An 18,923-nucleotide genomic window follows, 5' to 3' on the forward strand; every position below is an offset into this window, starting at 1 on the left:
GTATTTCGTGGAGAAAGTATCAGGAAAAGCTTTTAATATTTTAATGCATTATACTCTTGTTCGTTTATTCAAGGTGAGAATGAGAATCTCGAAATACGATTCGTTTTTGAAAGATAGTTGAATTAACTCGTTTTATCTTCCTTTTATCTGCGCATAAGTGCGTTCAAGTTTGAAAACATCGCTAGAAGCTTTCATCACAAGAAATCATTACTCCCTCGTTTTTCGAGTCATTTAATACGCGCATGGGTTTTGCTTGACTTTAATTGTTTTCAATTTATCCCAGCCAGAAGTTCTTTTAAAAAATTTTGTCATAAGTAATTTTACGTTGAAATTCAGTTGAGAAATTTTTAATCAATTTTTTAAAATCGTATGTAGTGTTATATGTAAGGTGAATTATACGAATAATGAAGCTTCAGATTATTAATAAAGAAACTAACATATTAAAAGCACGTTTTAAATCAGATTTTCCTATTTGCCGTGATGGACGTCCAAAATGAGCTGTCGGGTAACTGATTATCTTTCTTTTGTTGCAGAAGTTAAAATAAAAATATACATTTTCCTGCAATAACGATAATTGAAATTTTTAAATGGATATTTGGTAAATTTTTCAGAAGAATAAAATTTACGATTGAAGATAATAATTTTATCACTAAATTAAATCACCATCAAATGTGGTATTTACATCTTTACTCATAATATATGTATATGGAATTAAACAAATGATAAAAACACCAAAGAAAACAGCGTATTACGAATACACATAAACGATACGAATTTAATTAATTATCCTCTCGTTATCCGTTCTGACGTTATATTCCACTGGTATCTCCATGGTCATTCATTTTTTGTTATTACCTACCATACTTCATTCCACTCATTCATCATTTAAGATACACAATTAACTCTTTCAATCCTCATATATCTAACTTATGTTTGTAACAAGTATGATTATTTATATCAATCTTAAATTTATGGAAACAAGTTCTCAACCTTCTAGCTTTACAATGTTGAATTACGCTTGTAACACAGATTCCAATTCATTAAAGATGGTTTCTATTTGTGATATTTTATAATATTAGCTTGAAGTAAACTACATAGGTATATAGTTTAATTTGTACTGCAATTTTAATATTAATTTTGATTTCTTAAACTAAGTGCATTGTGATTCAATTTTTTGAAATTACTCTATTATAATTTCTAATTTTAATTTCAATTTTCATCTCATCGCTATATGGCTAATATTAAATTATGTATAACGTAACAGTATTATGGTACTGAGTAGCTAACTTTAACTGAAATTGCTTACCAAATAAGCGGAATATTACAATTAAAAATCACGAAAGATTATTATTGCACAACAGAAAATTATGAAATATTATTTCTCTGCAATCGAAAATTACGGCATACAATCTTTCGTCTGAATGAAAAATCGTGAATGGTTATATGTATACAAATCTCGTCTAAATGAAATACTATTGGAAATCATAAAAAATATCCTGTCACAATAAAAAAATCGTGAAAAACAATTTCCCTATAATCCAGAATTCTGCAAGATGATTTTCCTTCGCGACAAAAATATCACAACAGATCATATACAGATTTTCGTCCAAATCGAGTTCTACCGAAAGCCAACGAAAAAATTTTACTCCAAAATAAAAGACCGTAGATTCATCCAAACGCAATTCTTTTCCACGATGAAAAATCATAAAAGCTCGTATAAAAATCTCGTCCAAAATCCTATCCTCGGCTCGCAAGTTCCCCGGTTCGTATTTCGCTAAAATCATCGAACGATCCATATTTTGTCCGTATCCCTAACAACGGCGTGCAGAATGGTTAGAGATGAGGACGCTTTGGAAGTTTTTAGCCGGGGCTCGATCGTTTGTCCGACGGGGAATCTCATTAACGAGGGGCCATACTATAATTGCGTATCAGGATCGAACGACATTCGCGAATATTAGGGGCTCGTTCGCGGAGCTCTGTCGCCGGAAAATAGTCGGATTAGTCCGGCAAGCAGAAATATAGCAGGCGCGTGATCACTGGCTACGATTAAGGCTCGTGTACAGAACGAACCAGGGTAGGAGAAATCGTTTAATTAACGAGCCGTTCAAGTGACGATATTAGCAGTTATGCGTGAAAACAGTTCGCCGTTATTTTGGTTACGATAATGAGATCGGATCGCGAGAAAATCCTGCTTATCGGGTGCTGTAAATTACCTTTATTTAACGACATTCAAGATGATATATTGACCGCTAATGACAGTCGTTAAATGATAAAATATTTATTATTCTTCTTACTTTAATCTCTGACAAAATTAATAACGCTGATACGGTATGGTTTTGTTTTGCATGCATTTCGAAATTACGATATCGATGAATGTGTATTTTGGAATGTCATTATCGTCATCGATGAATTTATTTATTGACATTTACTTATAATTCGTGATATAATTATGCATTTATATACCCATATTTTAAGAAAAGAACGAGATGTATCTTATTAAATAAAACTTTAGCGGTTATGCTTTGATCAGAAGTTTAGTCACTTGCTCATACGAAAAGCTTTGTTGGTACATATTGCACCTATTTGTAGATCCATTTGCGATTGATATTTATTAAGTTAGAAGAAGATTTATAAAGGATATTTAAACGAATCGCCTACTATATTTACATATATCGATAAGAGCAACGAATCTCAAGATTTTCTTAAAATAAGCCATCAAGAGCTCGAGAACACTTCGGACGAACATCAAGCAAAGAATACATCCACGTTTCAGTTTGTTCAAGTCGCGTGTACTGTCATTTCCGTTTTGAAACGCGCACTTATTTTTAATGTGCAGTCTCGATTCGTCGAGCCTCTATACAGTACAATCTTCCTACAATATACAACGTACGAGCGACGGGCGAAACGTTAAGTCCCCTGTTTGCGCGATTGTCCTAACAATATTCGTGGCGCGAATGCGATACGGCCGGTATTATTTGCACGATACAATGGAAGCGTTGTGCGAGTAACGATATAAGCGTGAATTACGCCCGTCTGCCACCGGCCGATACAGTGGCTTTTCGCGCTCTAACGATTTGCTTCTTTGACTTTATGTCGCTTGGAACGCGCCCGGATTAGTGGCCATTGCGTTGGACTAACGGGGAAAGATCCTCGGACACTGACGATTAAAAGGACCGTATAACTTTTGGAATTACTTGCCACACAGCTTTCCCGGTAACGTATACCCTCGCGAAGGGCTGAAGTTCACCCTCTCGAAAATAGGGTTGCTAGCCAGTTTTGGATTGTTTCTTGTGAAAATGGTAGGAAGGAATGTTGTCGATAGTCCGTGGATGTTCGTGCAGATGCATATTTTTGCTGAAAATGTAACGAAAATGGAAACAAGATTGAAATTTGTTACGCTACCAGTAGGTTAAACGTGTACATTATTTTGCATTGTTTGGTTAACGTGTATCATTGTATTTGTTACAACATTTACATATTGGTTAATCGTGTACAATTATATCGAATTTCGTATCATATAGTAGTACCTTCGTATGAATACAAATATTTGATGCTATGAAAATGAAGTTATAGAATCGGATAAAAAGACACTTCATTAAAAAAATAAGGATATGTGCGATACTTTTTGTAGGCACTGTATATATTTTGGATATTTATTATATTTATAAACGAAATTATAAAAATGAAAATTAAACAGAGTTGCTTTATATATTGTTTGCATTCTGTATATTTTTGCAGACTTAAATTAGTCATAAATGTATAAATATCGCCAGTCCAGTAATCAGTCTCAATTTAAAGTATATACTTACACTTTAAAGTCATTGCAATAAAATTTTGAAAATTTTTGTCAGGAATGAATATTTGAAAAGGAATAGAACAAATTAACAGAATAATCGTAAAAATGATTTTAACACCTTGTTTTACCACAATTTAAGTACGACATTTCCTTATTTTTCGACACTTTTATATCTTCATAATTGAATTGTTCAGTAGCCTCGTTCTTCAATAAATTACTCTTTCTTTATGCTTTGAGCAGATTTTTCGTTATTATACACATACGTTAAAAGCTGACCATTTTACGAAATTATATTATAAGAGCATTATAAATGCCCTGCTATTACCTTCGAAATAGCCGACAAGCCGTTTTATGTTTCTTTGTATTATTATTACGCTAATGAGATATTACAGAGAAATTTACGAAGAAAAACTACTTAACATTCGCTGTGCTACGAATACCCCTTTCGTTTGACTTTAATCCACTTAACTGCTACTCTGTAGTACCTTTTGTAGAATCAAGTATATTTGCATCCTTTTGTTTCCTGAACGATTTTAATAACGAGTTGTATTCAAATAGTAATGGCAACAATCTCTATAATTTCATGAAAAATATAAAAGTACGTGTAGAAATTTATGTGAACTATAGGAGTAAAATGTTCTTTCTCCTGCAAAGGGGCTAAATTTCTCATATAAACTATAAGATATGTCGTTAATTTGATCGTATATTATATATAATCTTATCAGAGAGTATAAAAGAAAGAAGGAAAATTAATTCAATTAAGAGAAATTAAAATAATGGCAAGAGAATTTTTACTGATTTTGTTAATTTACATTATTATTTAATACTAGAAACTTATTATTACAAATAAAATATAGTTAATAACGTTGGATCAATTATGCAGGGAGAGTTAATAACATTTTTTAAGTAATACAAATATATAGGAATGAACATCGAATCAACTCAAGCAACATACTTTCTATAATTTAACATCAAATTTAACAAATTATGAAATCGTAAGTTTGTCAGGAAAGCTACTGTAAGAATTGAAGATTCCTTCCTTTCTTATCGAATTAAAAATAATAATTCTGATATTACTGCTACGAATAAAATTAGATTTTATTTTATTGGAAAAAATTGGGCGTAATTGGGTGTAACACGAATGTTCATGATTGTAGGCTTTTGTGCAATTAAATATTATTTGCGTTCGTCGGAAATGTTCTCAAATTGAAAACAACGAAACTGTTTTTACATTTGGATTTCATACAGATATACAATGGACAGTTGTTTTTTCAAATTCATATCCTGTTACACCTTTCTGCCGTAACAATTTACGTCTAATTAAACGCGGCTCTTGTTACACGAAGGATTAAAATCACATGTTTGTTTTTCACAGGATGCAATCGCACTGTCAGGAATTCCGTTGGATGGATACGATGGACAGGACGAATGGGACGATGTATTATTCGCATCAGAGCGCCTCCTAGAGATCCTCAGGTAAATAAAAATTCTCTTATTAACAATTGTGAATTAAATATTTTGCATTTATTATGTTTTTTCTTGCTTTCTGTAGATCAAATTTTCACTCTGTATAAAGAGTAAATAAATCGAATAAAAATCACAATAAACGAGTTTCATCAAAACGAGAAGATTAGATAAATTTTTGGTAATGAAATCTCATAGAAACGCTATACACAATCTTCACCGATATTTTTTTCCAGTCGAAGCATATTGATAAAATTTAATATTCCTTCCTGGAAAAATTTAACAGCTCTTTAGAAAATGAAAATCCACGCTATTAAGCATCGAATACGTAAATATCTTTTTACACAGAATTTCATTTCGTAATAATGTTCTGAAAACGCTATAAAGATGTCCTGTAACAAAATTTGGTCCGACGCAGGTGATCGAGTTAAAAGTTAGGAGGTTGCAAGTTGGTTTCCTGAAAGAAACCAGATGCGAAGGCGCTTACGTTCAATTCTCTGATGGCAGCGAGGATCTTGAGGATGAAACAGGACGTTACTGCGGCTATGTGAGTGGCAACACAACCAGGTAGAATATATTTCAATTTGATATTAGCTATTGTATAGTTACTGTCAATTATATTACTATTGCAAAGAATTTTATATATAAATGTGTCATAAACAAAAATATCGGCACAGACTCTATATAAGACAAAATTCTATATAAATCTGCAAAACACACGAGTTTTCAACCAATCTTTTTATAAAATATCTATAAATTTCGAATTCTAAAGTTTAAGTATTTCATGATTTATTATCGTTGGGCTATAACAAAAGTACAGAATAGAACAGTGGAATAAAACATAAAGTTTTTTCTCAATTACTGTTAAATTGACCTAAGAATCGATTCTGGAACGTTTTTGGGGCCGTGGGTAAAAAGAGAAAGACAACGGTTCTATAAATTTTATTAGAATTATATACATTTTGTAATAAAGGTTATCGTAACTATTTTCAGTTCTTTCTTACGATGCACTATGATTTTAAATTCAGTTATTATATTTCATGAAGAGAACTGATTGTACAAATACCTTTGTTCATCACTCTACATTATACAAATCATTATAAGATCGTTATGCAAAGAGTTTCTCTTATACCGTCAATCGGTTGTTACTATATTTCACATAATTATACTGACAGATTCACGTAATTGCTTTATCGATAGGTATACTTTGCATACATAATTTCCTATGAATTTTATTCCATTTTTTATTCTATTGTACCTACTCACATCTGAATAATCGGATATCAAAGAAATTTGCATTCATAAATATACAGAACTTAGCAATTACTAAAATAAATCATTATCAGAGTACGAAATGTTTGTACGATAAAATACGAGTGTACTAAATATGGAGATAAAAGGGAGGAGTGATTGGTGGGATCGTTAATGAAAAATAATTAACCGGTTGGAATAGTATTCACAGCAAGTTGTAAACCAAATGTGTGTAAGTACCTCTGGTAGATAATGGATTAAACAGATGCCTGTTGGTTGAAATGTAGCGATTCCAAGCCGCTTATAAACGCGGCATTTAATGTTTGTAAATATTCCCCATTTCGATATATCCGATAATTTTGGTTTGCTTTAATTTCAATTTTCTGGCTTCCGAGTCTCTTTTGTAATCCTTATTAACACGTTTCTGCGTTACGAGTCATTTTAATACAGTTATTTAATCATTCTCTAATTTATTGAATGTACAAGCAAAATATGTTATTTAGTTTGAAAGATAATTTGTCACAATAATAACAACGCATCATTAAATTTTACTTCGATATTCAATTACGATAATTAGGAAAATCGATAGTTACATTTGTTATATCTATAATGTTTTCTAGAATTTAATTAATTACCAATTGACCCATTACCAGACAGATAGTTGCTACGTTGATGTACGAGTCTACCGATTGCGAAAACTCTTATTTTACCGCATTACGTATCTTATTGACCTTCTTATTCCAGCTATATTTTATGCTGATTATAATAGCAAGAGAAATTGACATTGTTACTGGCTATTCATAATGTATTCGTAACTATCGCGTGTATTATATATAGTAATGTTTCGTAGATAGCGGCAGCTTCCATAGCGATAAATTATATTTATTTATATGACAAAAGTGTTGAATAAAAAATTAGATCTTTCCGTTTCGATATATCGTTAGAAATGTAAACCAATTGACTGAATATATAACAAAATATTCTTGAATGATCTATCAATAATTACTCATATGTATTGAAAATCTTCTCAAAATCTTGAAATGCATAATAAAATTGAAAGATACATACACGCGGCAGACATTAAAATCAATAAAGGACCTTTTCCTATCCACTTTTCAAATTTCCAACATTTTTAACAACCTTACAACGAATTCCTGGGTATGTTAAACGCAAGTTTCGAACCTCTACATTTCATCCACTACGTATTAAATACCGTTAAACGTAGAAATACCAGCGAATTCATTACGTTTTAGTTCGTTAAATCGCAAAAACGTAATCTAGCCAGACCTTACCTATTCGGCTATAGCCTTTTAATTATCCCGCAGGCTGTTCCTGCGAAAGGGACCGAATTTAACGATCATAATGGACTCGGACGTAAAGTTCGCCGCCGAAAATCCGGTGATCTTCTCCGCCCAGTTTTCCATACTACCTGCCCAGCTGGCCGCCGAACGGCATCGTGGATTCTCCCCGTCCTCATCGACGGAGTGCCCATTGGAGTGCGCCGTGAGGAACGATCGAAGGTCCTGCAGGCTCGCATCCCCGGGTTATCCGGGCGTGTATCCGCGTGGTATCAAATGTAGGATTGCTCTGGAGTCGAGCGCGGGTCGCTTTAAAATCGGCGGACAAGCGGACGACCTTTTCGACCTGATGAACCGTACGTCGCAGGACGGTTGCCAGACGGAGAATTGCGAACAGCACGTTGAGATCGTGGCGGAAGTTACGAAGACGAGGATCGCTAGATCGAAAGACGGACGATCTCTAACGGAAGAGGTTCCGGTTGAAAGGCGAGCGAGGAGGAGCCCGGATCACGACGAGGAGGTGGAATTTATCATTGGGCAAACGTCGCACAAGACCAGGAGGGGCAGAAATAATCGAAGAAGACTTAAGAAAGCCAAAAAGGAAGCGGACGGATCAAAGGGTCCGCGCGGCAATTCCCATGGAAAAGCAGCGAACGAGGATATCCGGAGAAATATCGGCCGTCCGAAAGAGATCACTGAACAGTCTTCAGCAGACGCGTTCCACGGCTCGAGGAGCAGCTTCAGGCATTCCGGTGGCTATCGCGATCAAGGAATCCGGCTAGAATCTATCCAGAAGAGACTTCGTCACCCACAGCGCGTCCATAAGAAGTCCATGGATTCGATAAGTTCAAAAAAGAATTTCGATCATGATCTAAGAGATATATCGGACGCGAGGATTCTACCCGACGGGTTGGGACACGAGATTGCAAGGAAAGGCTTGAGCCAGGAGAAGATCACCGCGTTACAGGTGAGTTATCCCCGGAAATTTATTTCGGACGACGCTTTCGGACGTTATCTCGATCGTTTCGATCAGGTTGCCTAGCGTTTGATTGATTGCCGTGTTATTCGACAATGATAGCGGGGGAAAAAAAATCTGGTGTAAATACTAATTGGCAAGTAAAGATGTGCAGATATGTATTGATCGCGGTGTGTATTGTTGTGCCATTCTATGATACATATAGAGGTTATCTGATTTTAGTTGAACTTATAAGGTTTACCGCTTGGCAATCTGATAGCCGAACTTACAAGGTGCTTCAGTTAGCAATCGGATAGACGAGTTGAACTTATAAGGGGTTCCGTTTACCATGCATGCCCAAAGTATGAATCGATATATTTGAACAACACATTGCTTAACTTATAAGGAACGAATATTATGATTATAAAAATGGCTCTTAAAATTTAAAAATTATTCATCCTTTTCTCACCGAGACATGATGTATATATACTTTCAGTGCAAAGAGAAACAATAAAACGAAACAATAAATTGCACATATTAGTGAATGATTGTATTAAAAGGATTGTTAATAAAACGAGTATTGCTTTTCATTTTTTAGATAACGTATGAAGCAACATGTTTATTTTACAAACTCTATTTACAAGCATCACGTATAAATTACAAATACACGATTTAATCATATCGAGAAGAGAATTGAATTAATTAATTTGATCGGTTTAGTCAAAATTAAACAATCGATGTATCTACCGCTTCTTTTTAGATAACCTTCATCTTCAAGCAATTTTCGATTCTTTCAATAATTATTGCTCACATAATTTTCGTCTTCCCCCGACTATTCTCATTCACTGGAAACCAACAACGATAAATGTCCCTCGAAACCCGATAAATACTTATCGATCATTCTGTTGGTGTGAAATAGAGGTTGCAATTGGAGAAATTATTTTGCAAGTAGATACCGGTGCGCTTTAATTTCGCTGCAAGGATACAACAGTAACTACCAAACTCTTGCTAAACAGTTCTCGCGAAGTTTCCTTTTGCGGACCAAGTTGATTAAACGTTTCGCTTCGCGTCTAGCGCAAGGAATAGATACAACGCGTGAATCTAGCCAGACGATCTAACGTAACGTAGAGATAAAACGAAATAATCGAATTATATTTCTTCGCCCAATAAGGTTCCCGACTACAGATACGCAAAGAAGAGTCGAATACCAGAAAAATTAGTAAGCACCAGTTGCGTGGGCGATTATCTGGCGTTACTGGAGAACGTGGACGGAAAGATCTTTGAAATTTCCAAGTTCTGCGGAGAGGGTCACATTCCACGGATCCTTTCGAAAGGAAGAAGCATTATCGTGGAGTTCTTTGCGGAACAGGACGGCACTATAATGCACGACGGGTTCCAGTTGTCGTTTCAGGAAACGGAAGAGGCGCCCGGCGTGAAACACGATCGAAATTGCGAGTTCGTTTACAAAAGTACGGAACGAACCAGGGAAAATATCAAGTCGTTGCAGAGCTGGTATCCGCCGAATACTTTGTGCAGTTACAAATTTATGGGCAGATCGTCGGAAAAGATCTCCGTTCATATGAAGATAATCAGGAACGAGCCAGACCAGGAATACGTTTCGCAGAAACGGAACTTCAGCCTGAATTACTGCTCCGGAAACGAGATTGCGGTTTACAATGGGATCGAGGTGAGTAACAGTCGAGCCAACGTAAGAAATTAACGGGTTGTGTGGTAAACATAATAGCTCCCCTGTTGCTTGTCTTATTGTGCTATTCGAAATTGTTCCTAAATGACCTTCGTTCTTTTAAAAAAGTCAATAAATTACGTAGGTACAGGGTCTAATTTCGTTGCGCCTACCGTAAGAAATTTTCCAATTACTTTCGATTCAAATTGAATTTGAACATTATGCACATATTACGTTCTTTTCTTAATTTTATTATATCGTTTCAATTTTCATACTTATCGTATTTTCTATTCTATGAGTGTAAGAATTGTTTCTTATAATTCAAACAAACAATCAGAGGGTTGGAGTAAAAATGAGAAAAATTTTCCATTTTATAACACATTTTGTTTACGAGAATTGAGATAGCATAAATTGTAACGATTATAATGTTCGAAAAATCATCTTCATAAGATAACATTAAAGATTTGATATACTGATTAAAAAGGGTATGTACAGGGTATGACCAGTCTATTAATGGAACAAAACACGGATAAAAATGATTAATATTTTATTAATCGTTCCTTTTTATGATGTCTAAGTGAGATATAAATTTTATGAACACTCCCTTTATGAACAATTTAATTGAATGCAGTTCCTTCCTTCATGGACCAAAACATAAAAACTCAATTTTTTCAATAAAGCGATTTTGTAACATTCACTGTTTTCTTCTTTTGCTCTTCAATTTAGATAGTCGAAGTTATCAATTATGGCCACGAATTGAATAATTAAGAGTTCTTATAATTGTTCAAAATAACTATAATCATATATTTAAGTGAAACTAGTCTCTAAAAATGTTTTGGGAAACTATGAAACACACTATGAACATTTTTTGTGTATTTTAACATGTTGACTATAGATGAATATTGCATCTTTTACTTATAACGTTAACGTGTTGTGGTTTGCTTAAAAGTTTCAACGCTCGAGTGCTTCTATATAGAATATTTAGTACTTTAATATTATCACCGCAATATTGAAAGCGTTGAAAATTCTACAGATATGTAGTTATTTATTTAATTAGAACGATTTAATTACTTTCGTCGTCCTTAGAGCGTCACTGACTTATCTAATGGCGTGACCCGCATATTAATCAACGTGTTAACCAACATATGACTATCATTAACAAGAGTTGCATATATATTATTTTTAATATTACTTTTATGCCATCGTCTGATTCTTTTCAACAACAAAACCACTATATCTTTTTCTATTACCTCGCATTAATTCGATTCGCATCTTTTACAAAAATATTGTATTAAATTTACTCAAACTTTTGTTTTGCGAGGAACATTTGCATCTTTCGAGAATGTTCTCTTCGTCGTTTCGTTTATACTATTCCATTTCCATCCTACGGCGAACTTTTTCATCCTGCAATTCCTGTTATGCTAATTATAAATCACAACTCTCTTCGTCATAATAAAATAAACATGAGAATATTAAACTTCCAGGTGAACAACAGCGTCTTGATGTGGTCTTACTGCGATGTGTCCCACCAGGATATTAATAACATTCAAGTTCCTCTCACCTCCAGCGGAAATGAATTGTTAATACAATATTATAGCGCGAAGGGCTCGTACGATGGGCAAGAATTCACTTACACGATATCCTACAGGTTCATAAAGAAATCGCAGAATTCTACCACTAGACGTCAAGTCCAGGACGATTTCAAGCTGATCTCTCTCAGGCCGGTAAACTTCTCAGCGTTGAACCTCAACGAGAGTGAGAATTGCAACTGCGATTTCGGCGACAGAATCGGCAGCTTTAAAAACTGGTTTATGGTACTCGTTGTCTTAGGAATAGTCTCGTTTCTCGGTGCCATCCTCACTATAATAGCTCTCCTTGCCAAATGCATCAAAATGCGATCGATGGAGAAGAAACTGCTGCAGACTCCGAAACTATAAGCGCGATCAAATTTTGTACGATTTTCTATCTGTTCGAATAAAACGATTTTTTTTACAAGCGAAAATAGATTTAGATCTACGCATGTGTTCATTTGATCCACATTTGGACATCTACGTTTATTTATCGATTGTTGCAATGTGATTAAAATTTGGCCGGATGCAATGATCTTCTAATCTTTAGAACTCGAATCAAAATTTAATTTGGAATTGAAGAATCGTGAAATAGATATCGCAGATATTTCTCTTGATATAACTTAATCCATACGTTGAGTTATTTTTTTCATGGGAGTTTCTTCTTAAGTTACTATTTTTTAATAACCTGTATGCATAAAAATATTTCTATTTTGATTTATATTCAAATTATATCCAACGACAGTTCTTGATATTGACGTTTCTCGTTCTTTTCCTGTGATTCTAATCAACTTTGCATTCAGCGAACAAATTTTCATTCAAGATAGGTTTTATTAAAAATAGATGAAAATGTACATACGACGATCCATAGAAAGAAAGAAATATAATCGCAGCACAAAATACAAAAACGACTACTACCTTTGTAGCTTTGTTCTATACTTGCCACATTCTCACCTTCGTTCGTTAATTTTTTCCTTTAATTTCCACTTTCGATATCAAGAGAAATTATGTCTAAAAAAATATAATCTTACTTCATGCTCCATAATTAAACCTGAAAATATAACTAGTCGTATAATTAAGAACGAATCGTATGATGCTAAAGAAATCGAGCATCTTGTCCGAATCAAAAAATATCGCCTAAAATGGTCAAAAGGTCTCACCGAGATTTGAACTCGGATCGCTGGATTCAGAGTCCAGAGTGCTAGCCGTTACACCATGAGACCTTGAGAATTTTTTTACAGAAATTAGAATAGTATGCATGTGTAAGTAAGTGCATACTTTACACGTTTTTATAATACTACAAGTGAATTAACATCGAGAAATACAAATGACAATTGTGATCGACGCAATGGCCAAGTCGATCAAGCATAAATTCCATCAAACTGCGAACATGTAAATACGGATGATCCTCGACATACATATCTAATTAGAAAAATATAAGAAAATCAAATTGTTGACATGGAAATGAGAGAAAACGAACGAAAGAGCGTACGAAGTAGATATAAATACATACGATAAAAATTATCATACTTTGTTAGGAGATCTAAGGAAATATCATTGCTTGAGGAGAAAGCTTTAAAGAATTTTTTTTACCGATAACAATAAGGACTAATTGTACGGTCGTTGCGGACGCTAATGTATACCGTTATAAGTGTTATTTTGCATAAGAGAATAAACGTCGCTTCTGTACAATATGATAATTAATCAAGAGGAACGTGTAAAGTCCATGTAATATAAAGCATTCTTCGTTGAATAAATTGCTGTATTATAAACACTTCCTATACCATCAAATGCTATTGATTCTCATTGTTGGATCGGAAGTCAAAGGTAGAGAGGTTTCTTCGTGCATAAATTACGATTATTCGGTGCTCGATTCAAACCTTGAATATTCAGATCTCAGTTGAATGAATGAAAATTGCTTAGGACGTGCTAGTAAGTTGTCCTAAGCGATTAGCAAACATGAAAGAATTAGCGTCAATTGTATATAATAATTTACCATAATGGAATGAGAGAACAGACATATTTCTGTGTTGCAATGAAAGTTGAAGCTGTAGAAAGATATTGTTAGCAAAAATACGCAAAGAAAGAAAAAATGCAAAAATTAACAAATCGTACAGACTAGTAAAATCAGAACATTGAATCCTAATTCTACCTTCAGTAGCATACCAGAATCAAAGATATCAAAGAATAGGTTTTTATTATTGCGATCGTGAGCAATTCAAGTAATTTGGCAAGCAAACTTTAACGATATAATGTGGACACAATGGAGGTTCGAATCAAAATATTTAATTATAATTATATTTCAAGCGACAAAGAGTTACGAGAAAATCATAAGTAGATGTGCTTGAAAACGGGATGAAATACGTGTGAACGAAACACTTGGGGGTGTAATATCGTCCGACATAAACTATCGCCCTACTTATTGCATCTCGTGATGAAATTGCAATGTTACGTATAAAGAGAAAAGATAATCACAAAACGATATCACATAAGAGATTAACTAAGTAACCACTTGAGAGGAGTAGTCTCTTAAGTTATCTGTATTCATAATTTTTGCAATTCACAATTTATAATAAATATAATAAACGAACTACGTCATTAACAAATATGAAAATTAAAAAATTTCTTAGGCGGATTTAGGATTTAAGAAGACAAAAATCATCGCTAATCATATGTAAAATGTTTTGCTGAATGTAAAACAAGATTTCCTCGTTGTCCTTAACATAGATTATATTTCATTCTTCGTCATTTACGAATTATTTAAATTAATTGACTAACGCAATAGTACAGCTATTGTTAAAAGCGATAGCAGAAAGATTAAAATATTACCGCTGAATAAGTAAGATTTTAGTATTATAGTTATAATCGCTATTACAAAATTGTACAACATTTCAACAAAATTGGATCAAACGGGATGCAGTTAACGAGATATTTTTTCTTTAAATTCAAATGATGATTTAAAAGATGTAATAACTAAATGTTTTTTTTTTTTTTTTTTTATTTTTTTACATATAGAATAAACTCTTTCCGGTATCACATTTCGAGGTGTCATAATGTCGTTTTAAAAATCTCCATTTTAATTTATACAAGTGCTTCGTTTATGAAAATGGTAACTTTTCCATTAAATCGCAATCTACCTACATTAATTTAAGAGCAGTTTCGGTGAACGCATAATACGGGACACAATGAAGCATTCGCACTGACAGTAATTGGACGTTGCGCAAGCAATGATTTACCGGAAATATATTACATTGGCTAAGTCAAGGCATGAATCAGCACTTATTCGTGTATTTTGCCCGTATTTCATAAAGCAACGAGCAAAAAAGTGAACAAGCGACACAGCTGCGGTGCCAAACAATAATTTGTTAAAATGTTCCTACTCGTTTCGTACACGAAATGTCGCGAGAATGTTATCGAATGTAGATCTCTAAGTATTAATTTTTATTATCCTCGCATATTCACGTATCTCCGTCGAATACTAAATTGATCTACATTTATAACAATGGAACGTATTTTTATAAAAAAAAGAAGAAAAGAAAAATAAAAAATAATAATAAGAAAAGCAACTTGTAAATGTGATAAATATTTAATCGAATTGTAAGCCCACTAACAATAAACGATCTACAATATGTAATAGCATCAAAATGCTCGAACGATGTGTAACTGTATCAAGTGAAACGAAAACACTTCATAATAAAAACAAAAGTATTGCTAATTGTATACGATGGCTTAATTCTTCTTATTTTGGCATGACCTAATTTTTTATTTGTTCGATATAATTTTGATCGTTACTCTGCCAAATGAAAAATTAGTTCGATGGATACATCGCTAGTTTCTTTTTAATTACAAGAGTTTCATGATAAATGACGTGATGGAGGTTTGTAATTCTATTAATTAAGTTTCTTTTCATGTTAATAATAAAACGATTAAAAATATTAGTTATTGAAAGTATTAGAAACATAATTGATAATTATAGATACATTTATATGTATTTCTGTGATGAGATATTTATTTATTATGGAATAATATTTATTTATATCTAAATAAATCATACTTACGATTTATTCATTATTACATGTACTTCATGATCAATACATCAATCTCTATATTATAAACTATTGTCAAATAATAGCCAAAAATATGTGATACATTTAAATTTGTTCTGCTCTTAATGGTTCTCCTATTTTACCAATAGATGTCGCATTTGAAGTCCTGATATTCCTTTCTATGTGGTCGTTTGCCAACGGTATCGATTTGATACATGTAAAGTTAGTAGTGAGCTTGCAAATTCGTGGACGGAGTGTCGTTTGTAACTGTAGCTTTGTGTATCGAAAATTCGAACAGAATGGCAAGAATAGCAGCCATAAAACAATCTTTGGAAAAAGCGTTACACGATGAAAGCAAAACATGGGCAAAGTATCTAGGCAAAGTCGAAAAAAAGACAGGAGTCGATCGACTTTATGTTTTTTTAAGTATGGACGTTAGAATCGTATACTTTGTAAGCTTTTTGTGGCAGTTTTTGTCTTGCTTGATAAACCAATTAATTATCACTTTACGTAACGAGAACCTAGTTCAAATTTCTCTCGGAAACAATAATTTAATCGTAATTCTAAATTTAATTCTAAAAGTTTTGAAATTACGCATATTTCACTCGCATTTGACTATACTACAACGATATCGTATAGATTGTAAAATATAAAAGAACCTTGACAACGCGGTTATTTTATAGCATAAGAATTTACAAAAGCATTCGATGACAATTGAATATTCATAGGTATAATAATAATAAAAGGAATGATCGAGTTTTTCCGCATTTGTGTAACATACACATTTTACTGTATCACAATAAGATTCTTGCAATTTGCTTAGAAATTTTGCTTACGATAATTAATTTCACTGAATTTTTCTATAATGTTGTTTAATATTTTTTTAGGTTTTGTTGGATTTACAGCATTATATTTGGTGTTTGGTATTGGTCAGCAGTTAGTTTGTAATATCTTTGGATTTATATATCCTGCTTATTGTTCTATGAAAGCCTTGGAAAGTCCAAAGAAAGAGGATGATACAAAGTGGCTGACCTATTGGGTGGTTTTTGCAATTTTTACAATCGTTGAATTTTTCGCAGATTATATTTTATGCTGGTTTCCAGTCTATTGGCTTTTTAAGGTACTTTGTTATATTTTAATTACAGTTATTATAAATATAAGTTGTAAATCATATACTTATTATATTGTTGGTTTTTACAGTGTCTCTTTTACATTTGGCTAATGGCACCTATTGAACGTAATGGTTCCTTAATATTATACAACTGTATTATTAGACCAAACTTTTTAAGATATCATCACAAAGTTGATGCATTGATATCGTCTGCTCAGGATGCTGGTATATTTTTTATGACAATACATATATATATATACATAGTTAATACTTTAATATTTATTACAATCTACTAAAGAAAATACTTTTATTTCAGCTGTTAAAGCCGCAGCAAATGCTTTGCTGACAGAAAAACAGGAGTAATATTTACAATTTTGAATTCCTAGAGGCTTAAAAAATATGCCTTAAAAATTTTTACTGTTTTCTCGTCTCGTCCATTTTTAATAAAAAGGAAACTGCAATATATTTGACAGTCTTAATTTCCTATATATAATGTTTATATAGTAGTATAAATTTTATAATCAATTGTGCCTATTATTAAGATGCTGTTATAAAATCCAATTACACATGTTATTGTGTATCTTACAAATTTCTATATCTTATCAGGAATGTAGTTCATCAGATCACAAAATTTTGAATGAATGTAATAAATACATAATACTGTCATAAATGCAAATAAAAATTGTATGAATACATAAAGTTTATAATTACAAGTCTTACAAAAATGGCTGTGCAATGTTACGTTCTGTTGCAAGATTTTTACATAAGCCAAGCCAATTTAGTAATATTGAACAAATAATTCTTACGATATCATTTGTGATTGGATATTAATGATATTTTAGACAGTTATAAACACTATCCGAGCAAATGTTTTCTATCATAGTATAATTGTCTGTATAAAGATATTTTTATGCCATGATATTACAGTTATAAACAAGGTGAATATTTTTAGTATTGGAAATGAGTGTATAATGATTTGTAAAATCACCAAACAAACGACCTTTGTAAAAAATACATAACACGAATGACGAGATTTATATTTACAATTTTGTAAGTGAGGGTAGAATTAGATAATATAAAGATTGAGAATATGACATAAATCATGATACATGTGTATGATGTATGGATACTAAAAATTAATGAATTGTAGGTAAGCGCAAAATTTTTGAAATGATAAATTAGATATTAATCTTGCACAAGTATAAAGACAAGCTTTAAGTATATTTGTAGCGCCAAACTTATATTTGAACAGGCGTTATTATTTTATAAGAGGTTGAAGAAATATGTGGCATTTTGCGATTGACCAGTCGTATCTTAACAATCGGGAGGCAATGTCAAGTCATTGTTGATCCATGTCAAATTCGCGTATTCAGACCTTATAAAGTAAAGTGTAAGAGGTTCCATCATTCTTAAAATAAATTCTATACATTTAAATAGTACATATATATTTACGATTTATTTGCAAAACTAGAAAATTTTCAGTACAAATGGAAACGTAAACATCGAGTGAGCGAGACGGAATGAAAACAAATACATTTTCGTTCTCAAGCCAATAAACCGACAATGTATCTTGTGACAAGGCCAGTGCACTTTTTACAACATAACTCACAGGTCGGAATTGACCATGTACCGTCGGTAAACTAATACATTTTACGATAACGAGTGAAAAATAATCTGTTTTTTTGTATTGTTCCTGTTTATACAAGTCGACTGGTCAGTCGCGCTTTAAACATCTTCGCACCGAAGAGTT

At 32.9% G+C, this 18,923-nt stretch overlaps 2 protein-coding genes and 1 non-coding gene across 3 annotated transcripts in view; 2 read left to right on the forward strand and 1 right to left on the reverse strand.

Annotated features, from left to right (window-relative positions):
* LOC126920864 (uncharacterized) overlaps window positions 1-15,736 on the forward strand; it is a 71,778-nt gene extending 56,042 nt beyond the window's left edge. The window contains exons 3-7 of the mRNA XM_050731734.1: window positions 5,172-5,272; window positions 5,679-5,827; window positions 7,837-8,776; window positions 9,936-10,451; window positions 11,933-15,736. Coding sequence (XP_050587691.1) covers window positions 5,172-5,272; window positions 5,679-5,827; window positions 7,837-8,776; window positions 9,936-10,451; window positions 11,933-12,385 — 2,159 coding nt within the window. The 3' untranslated portion in view covers window positions 12,386-15,736. The remainder of the gene's footprint in view (window positions 1-5,171; window positions 5,273-5,678; window positions 5,828-7,836; window positions 8,777-9,935; window positions 10,452-11,932) is intronic.
* On the reverse strand, window positions 13,168-13,239 carry Trnaq-cug (transfer RNA glutamine (anticodon CUG)). Its single transcript has one exon. It is a non-coding gene; the product is annotated as a tRNA-Gln (tRNA).
* A 559-nt stretch (window positions 15,737-16,295) lies between the features above and the next one.
* Window positions 16,296-18,612, forward strand: LOC126920912 (receptor expression-enhancing protein 5-like). Its single transcript, XM_050731913.1, has 4 exons — window positions 16,296-16,488; window positions 16,950-17,182; window positions 17,263-17,398; window positions 17,490-18,612. Exons 1-4 carry the CDS (start codon window positions 16,362-16,364, stop codon window positions 17,534-17,536), a joined length of 543 nt encoding a protein of 180 aa, XP_050587870.1. The 5' UTR covers window positions 16,296-16,361; the 3' UTR covers window positions 17,537-18,612.
* Window positions 18,613-18,923: the final 311 nt, after the last annotated feature.

Source organism: Bombus affinis, chromosome 1, assembly GCF_024516045.1.
Source record: "Bombus affinis isolate iyBomAffi1 chromosome 1, iyBomAffi1.2, whole genome shotgun sequence".
In the NCBI taxonomy this organism is placed as follows: domain Eukaryota; kingdom Metazoa; phylum Arthropoda; class Insecta; order Hymenoptera; family Apidae; genus Bombus; species Bombus affinis.

Bases quoted from the DNA above. Each gene is read 5' to 3' on its own strand.
- LOC126920912 (XM_050731913.1), top strand. From the start codon at position 16,362: ATGGCAAGAATAGCAGCCATAAAACAATCTTTGGAAAAAGCGTTACAC. The intron at 17,183-17,262 runs GTACTTTGTTAT...TGGTTTTTACAG, and splicing joins CAGTCTATTGGCTTTTTAAG to TGTCTCTTTTACATTTGGCT. The intron at 17,399-17,489 runs GTATATTTTTTA...CTTTTATTTCAG, and splicing joins ATCGTCTGCTCAGGATGCTG to CTGTTAAAGCCGCAGCAAAT.